At 42.5% G+C, this 16,499-nt stretch overlaps 1 protein-coding gene across 5 annotated transcripts in view; it reads left to right on the top strand.

The window, feature by feature from the left end:
* Positions 1–16,499, top strand: part of ASAP2 (ArfGAP with SH3 domain, ankyrin repeat and PH domain 2) — a 333,390-nt gene that overhangs the window by 192,701 nt on the left and 124,190 nt on the right. For all 5 annotated transcript variants that reach the window (XM_030198894.1, XM_030198893.1, XM_030198892.1 and 2 more), the window contains exons 16-18: positions 5,012–5,106; positions 5,716–5,905; positions 8,919–9,004. In XM_030198894.1, coding sequence (XP_030054754.1) covers positions 5,012–5,106; positions 5,716–5,905; positions 8,919–9,004 — 371 coding nt within the window. The remainder of the gene's footprint in view (positions 1–5,011; positions 5,107–5,715; positions 5,906–8,918; positions 9,005–16,499) is intronic.

Below are 16,499 nucleotides of genomic sequence, written 5' to 3'. Positions count from 1 at the left end.
TCAGAACAGGAAATTGCAGTAGATAGAGCAGGACGTGGCAGAAGAAAGGCCATGTAGTTGGCATGTGACTGTGAATTGCTGCAGGAAAATTTAACTCTTTCCCAAGATGGGTGCTTACCATTCTTTCTTGAGTCTAGGAACTTGCGGCCATTTCTTTCATATTGCATCAGCTCTTCAGAGGTTGCACTGTCTGTTATTAAACATCCAATGATTTTGAACAAGAATTGGGTACTGTTTAACTCCAGTCATTTTACTGTATGATTATGTTTTCTTCCTATTGCCCTGTGAGTGATTCTCTTCATAATGGTGTCACAAAATGTCTAGCCACCCACCTGGGGTTACCCAGTGGCCACTTAGAGGGTCTATCCCCATCACAGATCAGGGCTGCCTGCACCTGAGGCTTGTGCTCTACACTAGTACCCTCCTCCCACCAACTGGGTCACAACCACCTCTGGGCGAGTCTCCCGCTCTCTAGTTATCCCCAGTGATTTCTAGGTTACTGAGGGCCACACTCCCAGCGGTCCCACAGTTCCCTTGAAAGTACTCACAATCAAAGTTTAAAGCAAATGCCCATAATATGTAATATGTGGTAACAATAATGAAACAATGGTGGAATATTCACATAGCAAGCAGCCTGAGGCAGCAGATTTATTTTCCACTGAACATAATTAACTTTATATGAACTTGGCTGCTAATATTCTGCTGAACTGGACAATGTTGGCACATTTAGACTGACTATGGACTTCTGCATGATGGTAGCTCTACCCTCATTATTTAAAATCTTTCTTTTAAATAGTAGTAATAAACAATATTAAGTGCATTTTTATAATATACCAATTCAATCCATAAAACAAAAGGAGCAAGTTACTACAAACCATCTTTCTCTTTTGATCTAGGCACAGAAAAAAAAAGATTTTAAATGCTCCCAAGTTTCAACCTAATTCATGTTAAATGTAGGATATAACTATCATAAATAAGTAAATAAATAAATAAATAGAAACTCTTAATGTTGAGCACCTGATTCTCATAACATGTCTGTTTTAGTGGCCTTTAACCAGGAGAAAAAAATCTCTTAGCCCCTCCAAATGACAGACTGATTACAATTTATAACAAATTACCACTCTACCTATGAAAAGTTATTCTGTTCTTATACTTCCTCTGTGTGTATCCATATGCTGCACAAGCTGGCATGTTTGAAAATATAAGTGAGATTAAATTAAAATGCTACCAACAATAAAGAACGACAAACATGGATGCAGCAGCTCTTAGGTTGCTTGCTTTGTTTTGAGTGTACTGGATGACGGCTGCGCTGGGGAGTGGAAACGGAGATTAACCTAATTGGATTTAGCGTGTTGACGTCACTAGCTCTCCTGTCTATTAAAACTCCTTGCCTGTACTTCCCTGTCCGGGTATGGGTCAGAGGTGAAAGGCCCGGTACATGCTGGAGGCAGCCGTTGAGTAAGGCAGCCACAGCTGCTGTCACTGGTACTGCGAAGACTTCAGGTTAGAAAGTGAAGAAATATACTGAGGCAGATCTAATTAATTACAAAAGGGAGCAAGCAGGGAAGTGAGGTGGGGTTCCAAGTGCTCTAAACTTTCTTTTAAACTGATAAATTATGGCTTATGGTGACAGGGGGAGAGGGGTGCGGGTGTAGTTGGTGGACGTCCACTAAACTGGTCTGCACAGGACCCCGCAATTGCTAAGACTGGCCCTGCTCCTGATATCCTCTATTATTGTATATATATCAGGAGCAGAAGAACACTGTTTTGTTTCAGGGTGCCTGTGCATTACCCACCAACTACACCCCCAACCCTTTTGAAGCATTCCATAGTCCCCCATGACATTCAGCATCTCTCTGTCCCTCCCTCTCAACCAAGGTGGCCCGCATTTTTCTCCTTCAAACACACCCCCCCCTCTCCAGCTCATGGTCTCTATAATCTGCCTTGCCTCCCTCTCAACCCCATCATGGCCTTCAGCATCCCTTCCCTCCCTCTCAATTCCTCCCCTCCCCGTGAAATTCAGCATTTCTCTCCTTCACTCACCTTCCCTTCATCTGTCCACCCTTCCCATGGTGTCCAGCACTCCCTTCCTGTCCCTCTTTAGCATATTTCTCCTTCCCGTCTTCCTTCCCATGGTGTCCAGCAATCCCCTCTCCCCATTTCCTTCACCCTCCTGCCCGTGGAGTCCAGCAATCCCCTCTCCCCATTTCCTTCACCCTCTTGCCCATGATGTCCAGCATTCCCCCCCCCCCTTCTTCCTTCCCCTCCTGCCCATGGTGTCCAGCATTCCCCATCTCCTTCCCCTTCCCCTCTTCAGCATATATCTCCCTTCCTTCTTCCTTCCCATCTCCCCTTCCCTTTCTTCCTTCCACTACTTGCCCATGTTGTCCAGCATTCCCCATCCCCTTTTCCTTTCTCTCTTCAGCATATCTCTCCTTCCCTTCTTCCTGCCCATGGTGTCCAGCATTCCCCATCCCCTTCCCATTTTCAGCATATCTCTCCTTCTTTACTGTTCTGTCATACTGCTGTGAGGATTTTCACCCTTCCTTTGCTGCTCCGGGGTGGTGACTGCCTAATAGGTAATGCAAGGCTGGCTGTCATGGGGCCTTGAGCTGTGGGGATCATCCAGGTGTCTGTCTGCAAATGTGAGATGAACATTGATGCTACCCTTGGATAGTGGCACTTTCTGCCATGTTGCTATTCTATAAATGCATTCATTTACTGTAAATACAATGTATGCACTGATCAAATTGTATTTAAACATAATAAGACACATTATTTGAGAAGTACAACTAATTGCAACTCGCTGGAAGTGGTCTGTGTGATATGTTGCCCATGTGACAAATGGTATATTGGTTATACGACTTGGAGAATAAAAATTAGAATAGCGGAACATTGAAGCAATATACGGTTAAAGAAAGTGGAGGCATCACTTCCCACTGGATGGAAGCTGGACACCCAATAGATACATTGCAATTTGTGGTTTTATACTAGCTGCAGAACTCTAGAGGTGGTAATGCTCCTTATAAATTATATCGCGTAGAACAGAAATTTATTTTTCTTTATAACACTCTTGAGCCAGCTGGCCTAAATCGGGAAATAGAATGGGACTTGCTGATGTAATTTGACGTGCCCCTGTAATAGATTGAAGATGTAGTTAATGTGATTGGCTATGCCTGAGCTCGGATTTGTATAAAATTAGGATATTGCTTGCTTTGGAATACGCATGTGCAAAGGTGTTCTTTGAAGCAATGGAACACTAGACGGGTTGAGTTTTTCCAGCTATGTCGTGCTAAGAATGGGAATTGTCCGATACCTGGTGAGTGTGTTTTGATTTGTATTTGTTTTATTGTAAATTAATAACTGTATGGTTAAATGCAATGACTTTGTATGCACAGGCTGACAGCTCCTGATGACGCCTAAGGGGCGAAACACAAATTTTGTGTCAGGCTGGAAGATCACTGTAAGAGTGGAATATAAGAATGTATTATAATTGCCTACCTTTATGGAAAACCAATGGACTGAGGAGTCTTGAACGATTTCCATGTATGAAGATTGTTTCAAACTAATGGGAAGGAATTGACCTATTTGGACTGATTTGAACATTTGTAGTGTGCTGGGTGGTTTATTTCAGCATTCTCACCATGGAATGACTCCTGAGGATGTTGTCTTAATCTTTTCTTAATAATGTTATACATATGGGGAAGGAGTTCTATGTTTTTGATAAGATTGCTGTGCTTGATTACTATTGAAAAGAATTTTTGAAATGAATAAACTTGTACTAAATTTATAACAATGTTGTTATTAGTGTAAGAATTTTCTGTATAATTTCTTGGATTTAATATTGAGGAAGTATTGTTTTATTAGATTCCTGAATGAGTATTGTTTGCTATTCTATAAATCTCATTTTTGTCCAGTCTTTCTTATTGTGAGCCTTGAACACAGACTAAGAGACCTGCAGTTCTTTCTGACTTTCTGATGAGTTGTCACTGCACCCTTGGAGTAATTTAGACAGGCTGGCCACTCCTGGGAAGGTTCACCACTGTTCCATGTTTTCTCCATTTGGAGATAATGGCTCTCACTATCTTTCAATGGAGTCTGAGTTTTAGAAATGGATTTGTAACTGTTTACAGACATATATTTCAGAGTTTTTTTTTATTCTCATCTCTTGTGAAATTTCCTTTGATCATAGCATAGTGTTCTTAAAACTTTGTAGTGACTATGTTACTCTCGTGGTAAGGTTCAGTATATAGATTTAGATTCAACAGGACCGACCACCTGCTGTCAAGCCTGGCTATGTTCAATCAGTAGAATCTAATTGTTAGTTCAATTTGGTCAATTTGTTGATTAACATGGGTGATATAGGTGTTGGATAACTTTGTTCCTTAAATAAATGAAGTTATAATTTAAAAACCATTATGTATTTACTTAGGTTCCCTTGGTCTAGTAATACATTTTGTTTAACAATCAGAAACCATTCAGTGTGGCATATATGCAATAGGGGAAATCAGGAAGGAGGAAATTTTCTTTACATCAGTGTATGATTAAATATGTTGTGTTGTAATTCACTTAACAAGGGAGGTTGTTGAGGGAGGGTGGTGGTTATTGGCACCTGGAAACCCTGATGGCTCTGGGACACAGATCAAAAGTACAGTGTGTAAGAAAAGCTTTCTGACATGTTGATGGACAGAGTGTTGTTGTGAAATGGAAATCTACTTGGTCTTTACCTTGTGGGAGTAAGAAATGCCAGTAACTGGCTTATTTGGCAGTTATGTTTCGTTTGTGTTCTCAGTAAAGATGATGGAAGTTAAAAAAAAAAAAAAAAAAAAAGAATTGGACTTTATGGAGTAAAGTAAAATTTTTACAATATAGTGACTGAACCAAAGGTTAAAATTAAAGATAGTATCACATACCATGTAAAATAAGTTTATCTTGTTGGGCAGACTAGATGGACTGTACAGGTATTTATCTGCTGTCATTTACTATGTTACTATATTACATATTTTGACAGCTTGCTAAGAATATTGGAAATGCGGGCTTTAATGACATAATGGAAGCCTGCCTGCCTGCTGATGAGATGGTTAAGCCCAGTCCAAGTAGTGGCATGTAAGTAAAGGAAACATATTTTTTCTTCATATAAAACTGTTAATGAAATCTGTAGGTTTTTTTTTCATATTCAAAATAAAACTATTGGAAAGAGTTAACAAAAATGTAGACACTCATATTAAAGCAGATACATTGCAATGTTCTTTTTGAATAATTGTCTTGGTAACAAAAGCAAGAAAATATCACCACTTGCAGTGATGTCTGTTGTAATGTGGATAATCATTTATAGCCCATGTATTAAACTAAACCCATGTTTGTTCAAGTATAAGACATAATCACGTTTGGATTTTTTTTGTTGTTATTTTTTTAAGTCAGATTTTGAAATTAGTGTATGATGGTTTTACTGTTTATAATGGTATGATTATAGTTTTACTGTTTATAGTGTTTGATGTTTTATGATTTTTGTTTATAACCACTTTGGTAGTGTTTGATTTTTGTTTATAACCACTTTGGTAGTGTTTTGGAAGTCAGCCTATAAAATGAATAAATCAGACCAAACCATGGTTTTGTACTAGATTGGAAGAAATGTAGCTTCTCAAAACCTATCTTTAAATTCAAGTGAAATGCATGTATAATTTGAAAATAAAATCTTGACATTTCATATTTCAGGAATGCAAGAAAAGATTACATAACTGCAAAATATATTGAAAGAAAATATGCAAGAAAGAAATATACTGATAATGCAGTTAAACTACATAATCTTTGTGAAGCGGTCAAAGGACGAGACATTTATGGACTAGTACAATTGTATGCTGATGGTGTGGATCTAACGGAAACCATTCCACTAGCAAATGGACACGTAAGATATTTGGAATTCATTATCTAGCTGCTTCTGAGAATTTTTCTTGTGAAGTTGTTTAATTTGAAAAATTGCTTTTTTTTAATGTTGGATATGTTCACATCTGAGGACGTGTAACATTTTTCTTTGACAAGTATCAGAAATGAATCATACTAAATGGGTCGTGCACCTTGTTTTGTGTGTGGTCAGAGGACTCCAGCTGCTTTTCCAGGAAGCTTTTAAGCACTTACCCCCGGATTCTATATAGTGTGCCTAGAGATCTGCGCTGAAATCCAAGCGTATTCTATAACAACGCACATAACTTAATTGGCGTAACAAGCTAATCAGCGTTGATAACGGCTCTTAACAAGTAATAAAGAACACTAATTGGCAATAACTAGAATTTACATGCACAACTCTCTAAGCACATTCTGTAATGCAGTGTGCCTAACTTCTAATGTGCGCAGGCAAAAAAGGGGTGTGGTTATTGGTGTGGAAATGGGCGTTCTGTAATTTTACGCGCGTAGTTATAGAATATGGCCCAGTGCGCCTAAATCTACATGCCGGGATTTATGCCACATTTTCATTGGTGTACTGTAAGTGGAGGCGCATAGTTTTAGGCACAGATATCAACTAAGCGTATTCTATATACTGTGCATAAATCTAGGCACTGCTTATAGAATACGCTTAGTTGGCACAATTTCCTTGCTGATTTTTTTTTTTTAAAGCACCATGTATAGAATCTTCCCCCTATTGAGGTTACGGGTTTTAACATGTTGCCAGACCTCTACCACCCTGTTGTAGACCTTGATATGGTTTCTCTCATTTTTTCAACACACTTTTCTGATTTAATTTTTGTCAGACTCTTTTTTTGTCAACTTTTTTTGATATTTCTTTAATTATTGCTTTTTCATCTTTATTTATGGTTGCAGCTTTGCCTATAGTAAACCACATTTTGGTGCTTTGCTATCAAGTTCTAGGTTTAGTTTTCTTCAGCTGAGACGGCTGAAAGTGAAACTGGCCGTAGTTGGTGTGACTAATTCTCAGAAATATAAGTCTCTTTTTTTTTTTTTTTAAAGACTAAGCTAAGTGTTTGATATCTTTATGATTTTTGCCATGTTTGGATGGATCCAGTTGAAATTGAACTCATCTTGAGTTTTAGCAAGTTTTTATGTCTCTGAGGAAATTTGACCGTGTATAAGTCCTAAAAGTCCTTTGCACACAGAAAGGTTTTCAATACGGGTGGAGGTCAGGGTGTTGAGGCTTTTTCCCTTTCACATTTATTGTACTCCATTAGAGCAGATATAGTATTTAAAGTACTTTTGCACATTATTTGAGAGAATTTTGTGGGATATGTTTCATATGTACACCTGATCTTGATTTGTCTTTGCAGTGGCGTTCCTAGGCTGCCTGACACCCGGGTCGGATCGCCGATGTGCCCCCCCCCCCCCCCCCCGGGTGCAGCGCGGCCCCCCACCCAGCGAAATTCACCCCCTCCCCCCCGGGTGCATTTTTACCTGCTGGGAAGTAACCTGTTCCGCGCAGAGGGAGCAGCAGGGAGGGAGCGAGCGGACTCGGCCAACAGGCGCACGGCACCCCCCCCCCAGCGGCGTGCACCCGGGGCGGACTGCCCCCCCCCCCCCCCCCCCCCGGTACGCCACTGTGTCTTTGCCATTTTCAGGGCATAGACCATAGAAGTCTGCCTGGCACAGTCCTTGTTCTAAAACTTCTGAAGTTATCATCGAAGCCCCTGTAAAGCTCTGCTCCAACTCATCCAAATCTATTCGGCCACCATTAGGGTACAGATTGTAGAAGTCTGCTTAGCACTGGCTTTGCTTCCCAATTACTTGTATTGTAACTTAATCTGTGCTAAGCTTCTTTGGATCCATTCCTTTTAAACATGATTTCTTTGTGTTTATCCCATGCATTTTTTAATTCCATTACTGTTTTCGTTTCCACCACCTCCTGTGGGAGGGCATTCCAGGTATCTACTACCCTCTCAGTGAAAAAATACTTCTTGACATTATTCTTGAGTCAGCCCCCCTTCAACCTCATTTCATGTCCTCTAGTTCTACCACCTTTCCCGTCTCTGGAAAAGATTTGTTTGCGAATTAATAGCTTTCAAATATTTGAACGTCTGTATCATATCATCCCTGTTTCTCTTTTCCTCCAGGGTATACATGTTCAGGTCATCAAGTCTCTCCTTGTACATCTTACTATGCAAACCCCATACCATTTTTTTGCTTTTCTTTGAACTGCTTCAAGTCTTTTTGTATCCTTAGCAAGATGTGGCCTCCAAAACTGAACACAATACTCCAGGTGGGGCCTCACTAATGACTTGCAGAGGGGCATCAACACCTCCTTTCTTTTGCTTGTTATACTGTCTATGCAGCTTGGCATCATTCTGGACACGGCCACCACCTTGTCGCATTGTTTCCTCTCCTTGAAATCCTCAGACACCATCACCCCAAAGTGTGTCTCCTGAACAGAGCTTACCAGTCTCTCCCCTCCTATCTGGTACAGCTGTTTTGGATTTCTGCACCCCAAATGCATCACTCTGCACTTCTTGGATTAAATTTTAACTGATATACCTTTGATCATTCTTCTAATTTTTGGAGATCTCTTCTCATGGAATAACGGGGATATGTGCCTAATGTAGGTGCGTAGATTTGCACCACTTTTCAGTTGGTGCAAATGGCTGCAGTGTTCTATAAACTGCGCCTAAATGCAGCTTATAGAATAGCTCATCTTTTGGTACCATATATAAAATCTAGCCCTCTGTGTGCTTACTCTTTTGTCTGACATTTTTGATGAGCTTTTTCACTAGTAATTTCACATCTGCTGAAGATGTTGATTTATAGCAGTTCTGTGGCATGCCTGTTGTAATTTTGCAAGATAAAATATGTATTAAGTTTTTAAGGCTATACAAATGTCATGTTGAGGTTAAAAAAAAAATTTCTTTTAATTTGTATTTTTTGCTTAACTTTTGAAACATCTCCAAATACTGATGACTGTAATTTATCTTATATTTTAGGAGCAAGGAGAAACTGCACTTCATCTTGCAGTAAGATCAGTAGACCGAATTTCTCTTCATATAGTTGACTTTTTAGTACAGAATAGGTGAGTATTATATGTAAAATATTAGTGAAAAACATCTTGCTGCAAAACAGGTTCTGTTTTTAGTGGAATTAAATACTAGATCATGATTCAATATAGAAAGAATTCCAGTTCTCCAAAAATGTTCACACTACTTGATTTTTATTATTTAATAATCACCTGAACCTATGTGACATAGGGGCTGATGCAGAAAATATGCCTCCAAGTATGCAGTCAGAGAGGGTTCTGTACCTATGTTACTGGCCACATGATCCAGAAAGGGATCTACCACAGCAGTTAACTCGCACAATACACATGGGTGCACAGTATATTAAGATGAATGGTAATAAGGATATTAGATATTTCTCTGCAGTGTGCTGAAGTAAATGGGGGTTTAACGCTTGCACAATGTGAGAAATTCACCATCTAGTCCAAGGCAACCTAGAAGTGTTAGTTGAGAGGATTTTTTTTTTTTTGCCAGTTTTTGGAATTTACTACCAGTTTTTTTTTCTTCTACAACCATTGTGAGTACCTGCAACTTCAAAATGTAGAACTGAATTAACAGCTGTGCACAGAGGTAACAGCAACTTTACTGTGCACATGCCTGAAGAAAACAAAATTACCAGCACACATCTGCACATGTTGTTCTGTGCATAAATATTAGTCTTGTGAAAATTTTAGGTGCAAGAAATTTTTGTGAGGCTAATATTTAAGCGCAGAATTTTTTGTTTTGGTCAGATATGCACAGTGAAGCCACCCTTCTCGTAAAACCTTTGTGTTCATGTGTCTGACGGGCTTTCCCTAATTAGCATTCAAGTTCCACTTGCTTTGAATTTGCATCTCATTATCTTAATGCACCAGTGCAGAACATTTTCTCACCAATGTCACGATAGAAGCCATATGCTCAGCCATTGGTGCGTAGCTCTAACATATGGCTTTCTGCATCGACCTCTTATACAAGTTAAAATGCTAACCATGGATATATTTCATTGTAGGAGGAAGCAATGTTCAATGTTGAGTTTCTCTGTGAATTTAAAACCGTTTGTCCCTTACCACCTCTTTGATTGTATAGTTCCCTTTCTCCATACCACTATGGTCTCATGCCATTCCTGTTGACCTGTGCATAGGTCTTTAATGACACAGTGCAGTTTCTTCCTCCATAGTTCTTGCACTGTTTTTCAGCTACTGTCTACACAAATATCTTGTGAGTCTATAAGGGAGCCTCTGTATTTCTCTTTCTTCTTCATAAGCACCATAAAACTTTTCAAGTACTTCAACAGGGCAAGTAGATTGTCCTTGATGCATGCTAAGTCCTAAATTACAGGAAAAACCACATCTCTTTTGGCAAATGTACAACAGTATTTTATGTTTCAACGGTTTTTTATTGATGAATCAAAAATTACAAATCCACCTCAGCACAACGATTTCAGTACAATATTGCAACACTCACGGTAGTAACACAACAAATATACACCACTGCTTACAGTCATCAAACTTTTAACATTTTTACCCCCCCCCCCCCCAACTATGCTTTATATTCATGTTTCAACAGTTCTTATTGATGATATTATACAGATAACAATTATCATCGATGTTTTAGTATAACACCCCCCTCCCCCCCTGCCAGCATTCTAAAACAGTCTACTTTGAACTCATATGTTCCCCCAACCCATATCAAACTTCCACCACTCTCAAAATTTAGTAAGGAACAGAATGTTACCAAAAATTAGAACAGTAAAACAAACAGTGAAATCCTTCCCTCCCCCCCCCCACCTACCCCCCTCCCCTTGTTGGGAGATATCCAGACTTCCAACTTCTTACCACAAAGGATGGTCTGACTTCAATATATATTTAAAGCGAGTTCACCACTAAACTCCGCCCCTTAGGAGACAGGCTGTGAATATATGGCCCCCAAACATCCAAGAACCGCCTCAGCCGCCCAGGGGAGCTGCCCACACCTCTCCTCTCAAACAACATAAACTCATGTAGCTTGTTGCGCCAATGCCAGAAGTCCGGAGGGGTCTCCGCCACCCACTGGCTCATTATTAGCCTCTTACCAATCAAAAAGGCCTTCCGAACCAATTGACGGGCCGAGCCCCCCTATAAAAGAAAAGCTTCATATTTGTCTAACAAAATTCCCATCGGAGAGCACATGATTCTCGAGTCCAAAAGATCCGCCAGATATTGAGCAATGGAGTCCCAAAAATGTCTCACTTTATAGCAGCTCCACAAACAATGAAAAAGAGATCCCGGAGCCCTCCCACATTTCCCACATAAGGGCGTAGAAACTCCCCCCATCTTGAATATCTGAGCCTTCGTTAAATAGGCCCTATGAAGAATGCGATATTGGCATTCTCTAAGCCCTGCACTCCCCGCCAAACTCCGTATCCTGGCCGTCAAAACATCGAAATCTAAAGTAATATGTGGTCTCTCCAAATCTCCCGCCCACCTCTGTCGAATATACTCCCGATCCTTGGGCGTCAAAAACTTCCCTAACACTTTGTGCAACCCAGAAATAGAAAGACGTTCACTCTGTACCGAATGGAAAAACTGCCTCAAAAGACGACAGTGCCCAGAGCCCAGGGCCTCTGTCTCCAATGAATCCACATAGTGTTTTAACTGGGCATGGGCAAAAGCACCTCCCATATCATATCCTAGCCCCAGTGCTCCCAGATTCAACATGTAACCTTGCCGGTTCAACACATGCTCCAACCGTGTTATCCCATGTCGCGCCCAGATCCGAAAAACCGCATTCTCCAAACCCGGCCGAAACAGCAAGTTACCTTGAATAGGAAGAAGATCTGAGGTGCACCGACTCAGGCCAAACATCCGCATCATATCTCTCCAAAGCGTCCGTAGAGGGAGCACTAGTATACTGGAGCGCAAATCAGGAGGAAGTGACTTGCTGGGAGCCTGCAAAAGAAAGTGAAAATGACACGGCGCATAGTATTGGCTTTCCAACCTCCTCCAAGTGTAATCATCTCGCGCCAAAAACCAATCGCCAAGATAACGCAGGAGACAAGCCCAATTATACCTCCTCAAATCCGGGAGCCCAAGGCCTCCTCCTCTCCATGTCCCTTGCAGCATGTGCAACGGTAATTTTGCCTTCCTACCTCCCCAACAGAAACGCCTAAGCACCTTTGTCAACAGATTCAAATCCCTTGTTTTCAAATAAAGGGGCAGCATATGTAATAGGTATAACCACCTAGGGAACTCCACCATTCTGAATAACTGAATCCGCCCACTAAGAGATAGTGGCAAAGACTGCCAAGCACGCAGTCTCTCCGTTGTGGCTCTCAACAATCTAGAAACATTCAGGCTATACAATTCTGAGACTTTCATCGAGATATGTAGGCCGAGATATTTAAAAGATCCCGGTGCCCATCGAAGAGGGAATTCCTCGCCCCACGTCTGCCTTAGGTCCTCCATCGAGGACAATGCCAATGATTTACTGTAATTGAGACGGAACCCCGCAAAATCTCCAAACTCCGTAAATAGTTCCAAGAGAGCCGGTAGAGACGAGCGCGGCTCTGTAAGATGTACAAGCAAGTCGTCTGCGAAAGCAGAGAGCAAGAACTCGGAATCTCCTATCTGTACACCCTTAATCTCCGGGTGCTGTATCATTTCACGGAGAAGAGGATCCAAGGATAGAATGAACAAAAGAGGAGACAAGGGACACCCCTGCCTCGTCCCTCTATAAATCCGGAAGGATCTCGAACGTTCTCCATTTACCCACACATAGGCCTTCGGCTCCGAGTATAAAACCTTAATAGCCTCTAGAAAAAAACCCTCAAAACCGTAAGAGCGCAAAACAGCAAACAAATACGACCAACTGACCCGGTCAAACGCCTTTTCCGCGTCAAAACTAACTAAAAGCGACGGTAGGCGTTTCCGGGCTACAACTTCCAGAGAGGTCAATAGAGATCGAACATTTTTCACTGCCGTCCTCCCCCTCACAAAACCCACCTGGGACTCCTCAACCAGGGGTGGTAAGACTAAGGCTAATCGATTGGCTAAGATTTTAGCATATAATTTCGCGTCCACGTTGATTAGAGAAATGGGTCTGTAAGATTCAGGGTCCACCACGCTCTTCCCCTCTTTAGGTATCACAACAATTTGAGCCTCCTGAAATGTACCAGGGAGCGCCTGCGTGGACACCATTGAGTTGAACAAAGTCAATAAAGGCCCCTGAACTTGATCAAAAAACTGCTTATAAAATTCTACTCTATAACCATCAGGTCCAGGAGCTTTGTGAGAAGCACTCTGTTGTAAGGCCAACATCAGTTCCCCCTCAGTAAATGGTGCATTCAAACACTCCCTCTGCCGATCAGAGAGGCTAGGTAAAACCAAGTTGTCTAAATACAGAGTACTATCTAACACTACATCCTGATCCGAGGCATATAACGCCTCATAAAACTTACCAAAAGTGTCCGCAATATCCCCAGCTTCTCTCATCATCCTCCCATCCCTGGCCTTTAACTGTGAAACCCGATTGACCCCCTCCTTCCTACGAACCATCCTAGCCAACATGCTTCCCGCCCTATTACCATATTGAAACAGACGATATTTATAATAGAGCTGAGTCTTGGTCGCCCGTTGATGCAATAGCTCATTCAGTTCTTTCTGCGCCTCCAACAGCGCCACTCTACGTGCAACCGTAGGCGAGTGCCCGTATGCTCTCCGCAGCCTCTGGACCAAGCCTCCTAGACGAACAATTTCCCTATCCCTCATTCTCCTCTTATGTGTTGAGTAGGAAATAATATCTCCTCGTAACACAACCTTTGCTGTTTCCCAGAACAGGGCCGGCTGATCTGCATGAGCTCCATTGTGATAAACATAATCCTCCCATCTATCTAACAGGTGTTTATGAAATCTCGGGTCTCTTACCAGCTCCAAGGGGTATCTCCACATCCAATTACCCCGGCCCTTCAACCGACCTGTCAGCGTCAACCATATCAAAGCGTGGTCAGAGACTGCGTATGGACCAATCTCCGCCTTTTGTACCTGAGAGAATAAGGAATGTGAGACAAATAATCCAGGCGGGACTGAGAACCATGTGCCCTTGAAAGATGGGTGTAGTCCCTCTCAGACGAATGTAACATCCGCCATACATCTACTAGTGCCAGGGCTTTACATAGGGAGGACAGCGCTTTACGACTTCCCCCCGGACTCTGGCAACCTGGGGTGGAACGATCCATGAGAGGGTCACATACCAAGTTGAAATCTCCACCCACAATCAACTCCCCTTCTGCATGCGGAGACAGCCTCTTAATCAGATCCTGAAAAAATTTACCATTAAACACATTAGGGGCATAGACATTGCAAAAGACCAAAGGGCGGCCATCAATCTCCACCTTAGTCAAAACCCACCTACCCTCCGGGTCGGCCCAGACGGAGCTGATCCGAAGCGGGATGCTTTTCCGAAAGAGAATCAGCACCCCTGCCTTCCGACCCACCGCCGGGGCTTCCACTAAAGACCCCACCCACCCTCTTTTAAATTTAGCATGTTCTCCAGAGGAGAGATGTGTCTCCTGGAGCAAGGCCACATCGGCCCTCTGTCTCTGTAACTCCTGCAAAACTTTAGTTTGTTTAATAGGGGAGGAAACCCCCCCCACATTCCACGAAAATATTTTAAGTGAACTCATAAGTCCAGTAATCATGCATTTGATTAACAATGTTAGTTTCACCAAAAAACAAGAGAGAAGGCCCCCCAGCCCTTAGGCCCTCCCCCCTTAACCATCCATTCCAAGTACTATTCCTCCCTGTTCCTCCCAGATATCTCCACAACCCCTCCCACCCCCCCCCCCCCAACCCCTCGTCTATCCCCTGTTTGACCCTTCATGGCTCCTAAAAAAGAAGCCCAAGCACGCGAGCTCCCCCCTTACCTATGTATACCCCATTGTCAGTCACACTTCCCATGTCCCCATTATCATCCAACCCATATATGGCTCATGTACTCATGCCTTAATCCCTCGGCTTCTCCCTCACCACAGAATTATCCTCTGACTACCTATAGAAACCCCAACTGTTTAATAGAACAAAACAATCATTTATCAAGTCCCCATCTTGAAGGGCCCGAAAAACAATACAAATAGCATCACATTATATCGCATAGTGCAACAAGGTCTCTTCAAGTACGTTCTTAGGAACGCCAAGCTCCAGACAAACATCAGGCAGCAAAATCATGCAGTCCCGTTAGATTTCAAAAGTTTTTGTCTACCAGACCGGGTCGCTCATGCTGGTCCCTCAGCCCTCACAGCCTGCTGCGCAAACTTCGACGCCTCCTCCACCGTGTTGAAGAACTGTTGGGACCCTCTATACCAAACCTTCAGCCGGGCAGGATAAAGTAGGGCGAATTGAATCTTTTTCGTGAACAACAGTTGGCACACATCTCGATATGCCCTCCGCTGCTGAGACACCGCCGTGGAATAATCTTGAAAACAACGCACCACAGAGTTCTCATATTTCAGCTGTTCCACTTTCCTGAGCGCACTTTAAATATCACCACTCTTGGCCTCTGATCCTCTTTTCTCAGGGGACCCAGCCTGTGGGCGCGTTCCACTCGCAGCGGACCCGTTACCAATGTCAATTGAAGTGCGGTAGGAAGCCAGGATTCCAGGACAGATCTCAGGTCAGCTTCTTTGATAGTTTCCGGAAGACCTATCATCCTGATATTGCTCCTCCGCACTCTATTTTCGAGATCTTCCAGCTTAGCCTCTAGGCGTTCCACTTTTTGTTTCAGGGTTTTATCTGAGTGTTCCTGCCGCTGCACAAAGTCTTCTACATCTGATAGCCGCTGCTTGTACTGAGCAAACTCCGTCTGAATGCCGCCCAACTTATCATCTATCCCCTGCAGTTGTTCTGTAATCCGTTGCAATTTTAAATCTACGGAAGCCTCCAGCATCAAGGATACCTCTGCTGCTACCTCTGCAGCCCACGCGGAGCTCACCGTCGGAGGACTCCCGCTCCTTGCATCCGCCATCTTGGACTCGAGGATCCGGCTTCTCGTCCCCTCCTTCTTCCCCGATTTCGCTGCCATCCGCCTTTTTTGTTCGCGGTCCGTCAGCGCCAATGTTAGGTTGGTGTCTCCCCTGTATTCCGGGTGAATCACCAATTTCGCCGACGTGTTTTACCGCTGTAATAGCTCAGGCAAGGAGGGAGCTCTGCACGACGACAGCCACCTTCTAGCCGTGCATCACGTGATCTGTACAACAGTATTTTAATGCTAGTCACCAACAATGAACATTTCAACATATCCGTGCTTTTGAGCTTCACTAAGTTTACTTTTCAATTTCAGAAGTTCTCTTGCCTATGTGTACTTGCATTTTAAGTGAATTCATTTTGCTACTTGATTACTTTCTCATATAGTGTGTGAAATTTATTCAGCTGCTTTGCATTTGTGCCCATTAAAAAAAGAGCAGCTTGGATAGTCTTAAATAGCTATCTTATAGTTTTTGTTTGTGCCATAATATTGGCTTTTGGAATGCTTTGCTAGATAAATTTATAGAAGGGATTTTTG

The sequence above is a fragment of the Microcaecilia unicolor genome, chromosome 3, assembly GCF_901765095.1.
Source record: "Microcaecilia unicolor chromosome 3, aMicUni1.1, whole genome shotgun sequence".
In the NCBI taxonomy this organism is placed as follows: Eukaryota; Metazoa; Chordata; class Amphibia; order Gymnophiona; family Siphonopidae; genus Microcaecilia; species Microcaecilia unicolor.
This window is presented reverse-complemented; position numbering and strand designations above follow the sequence as displayed.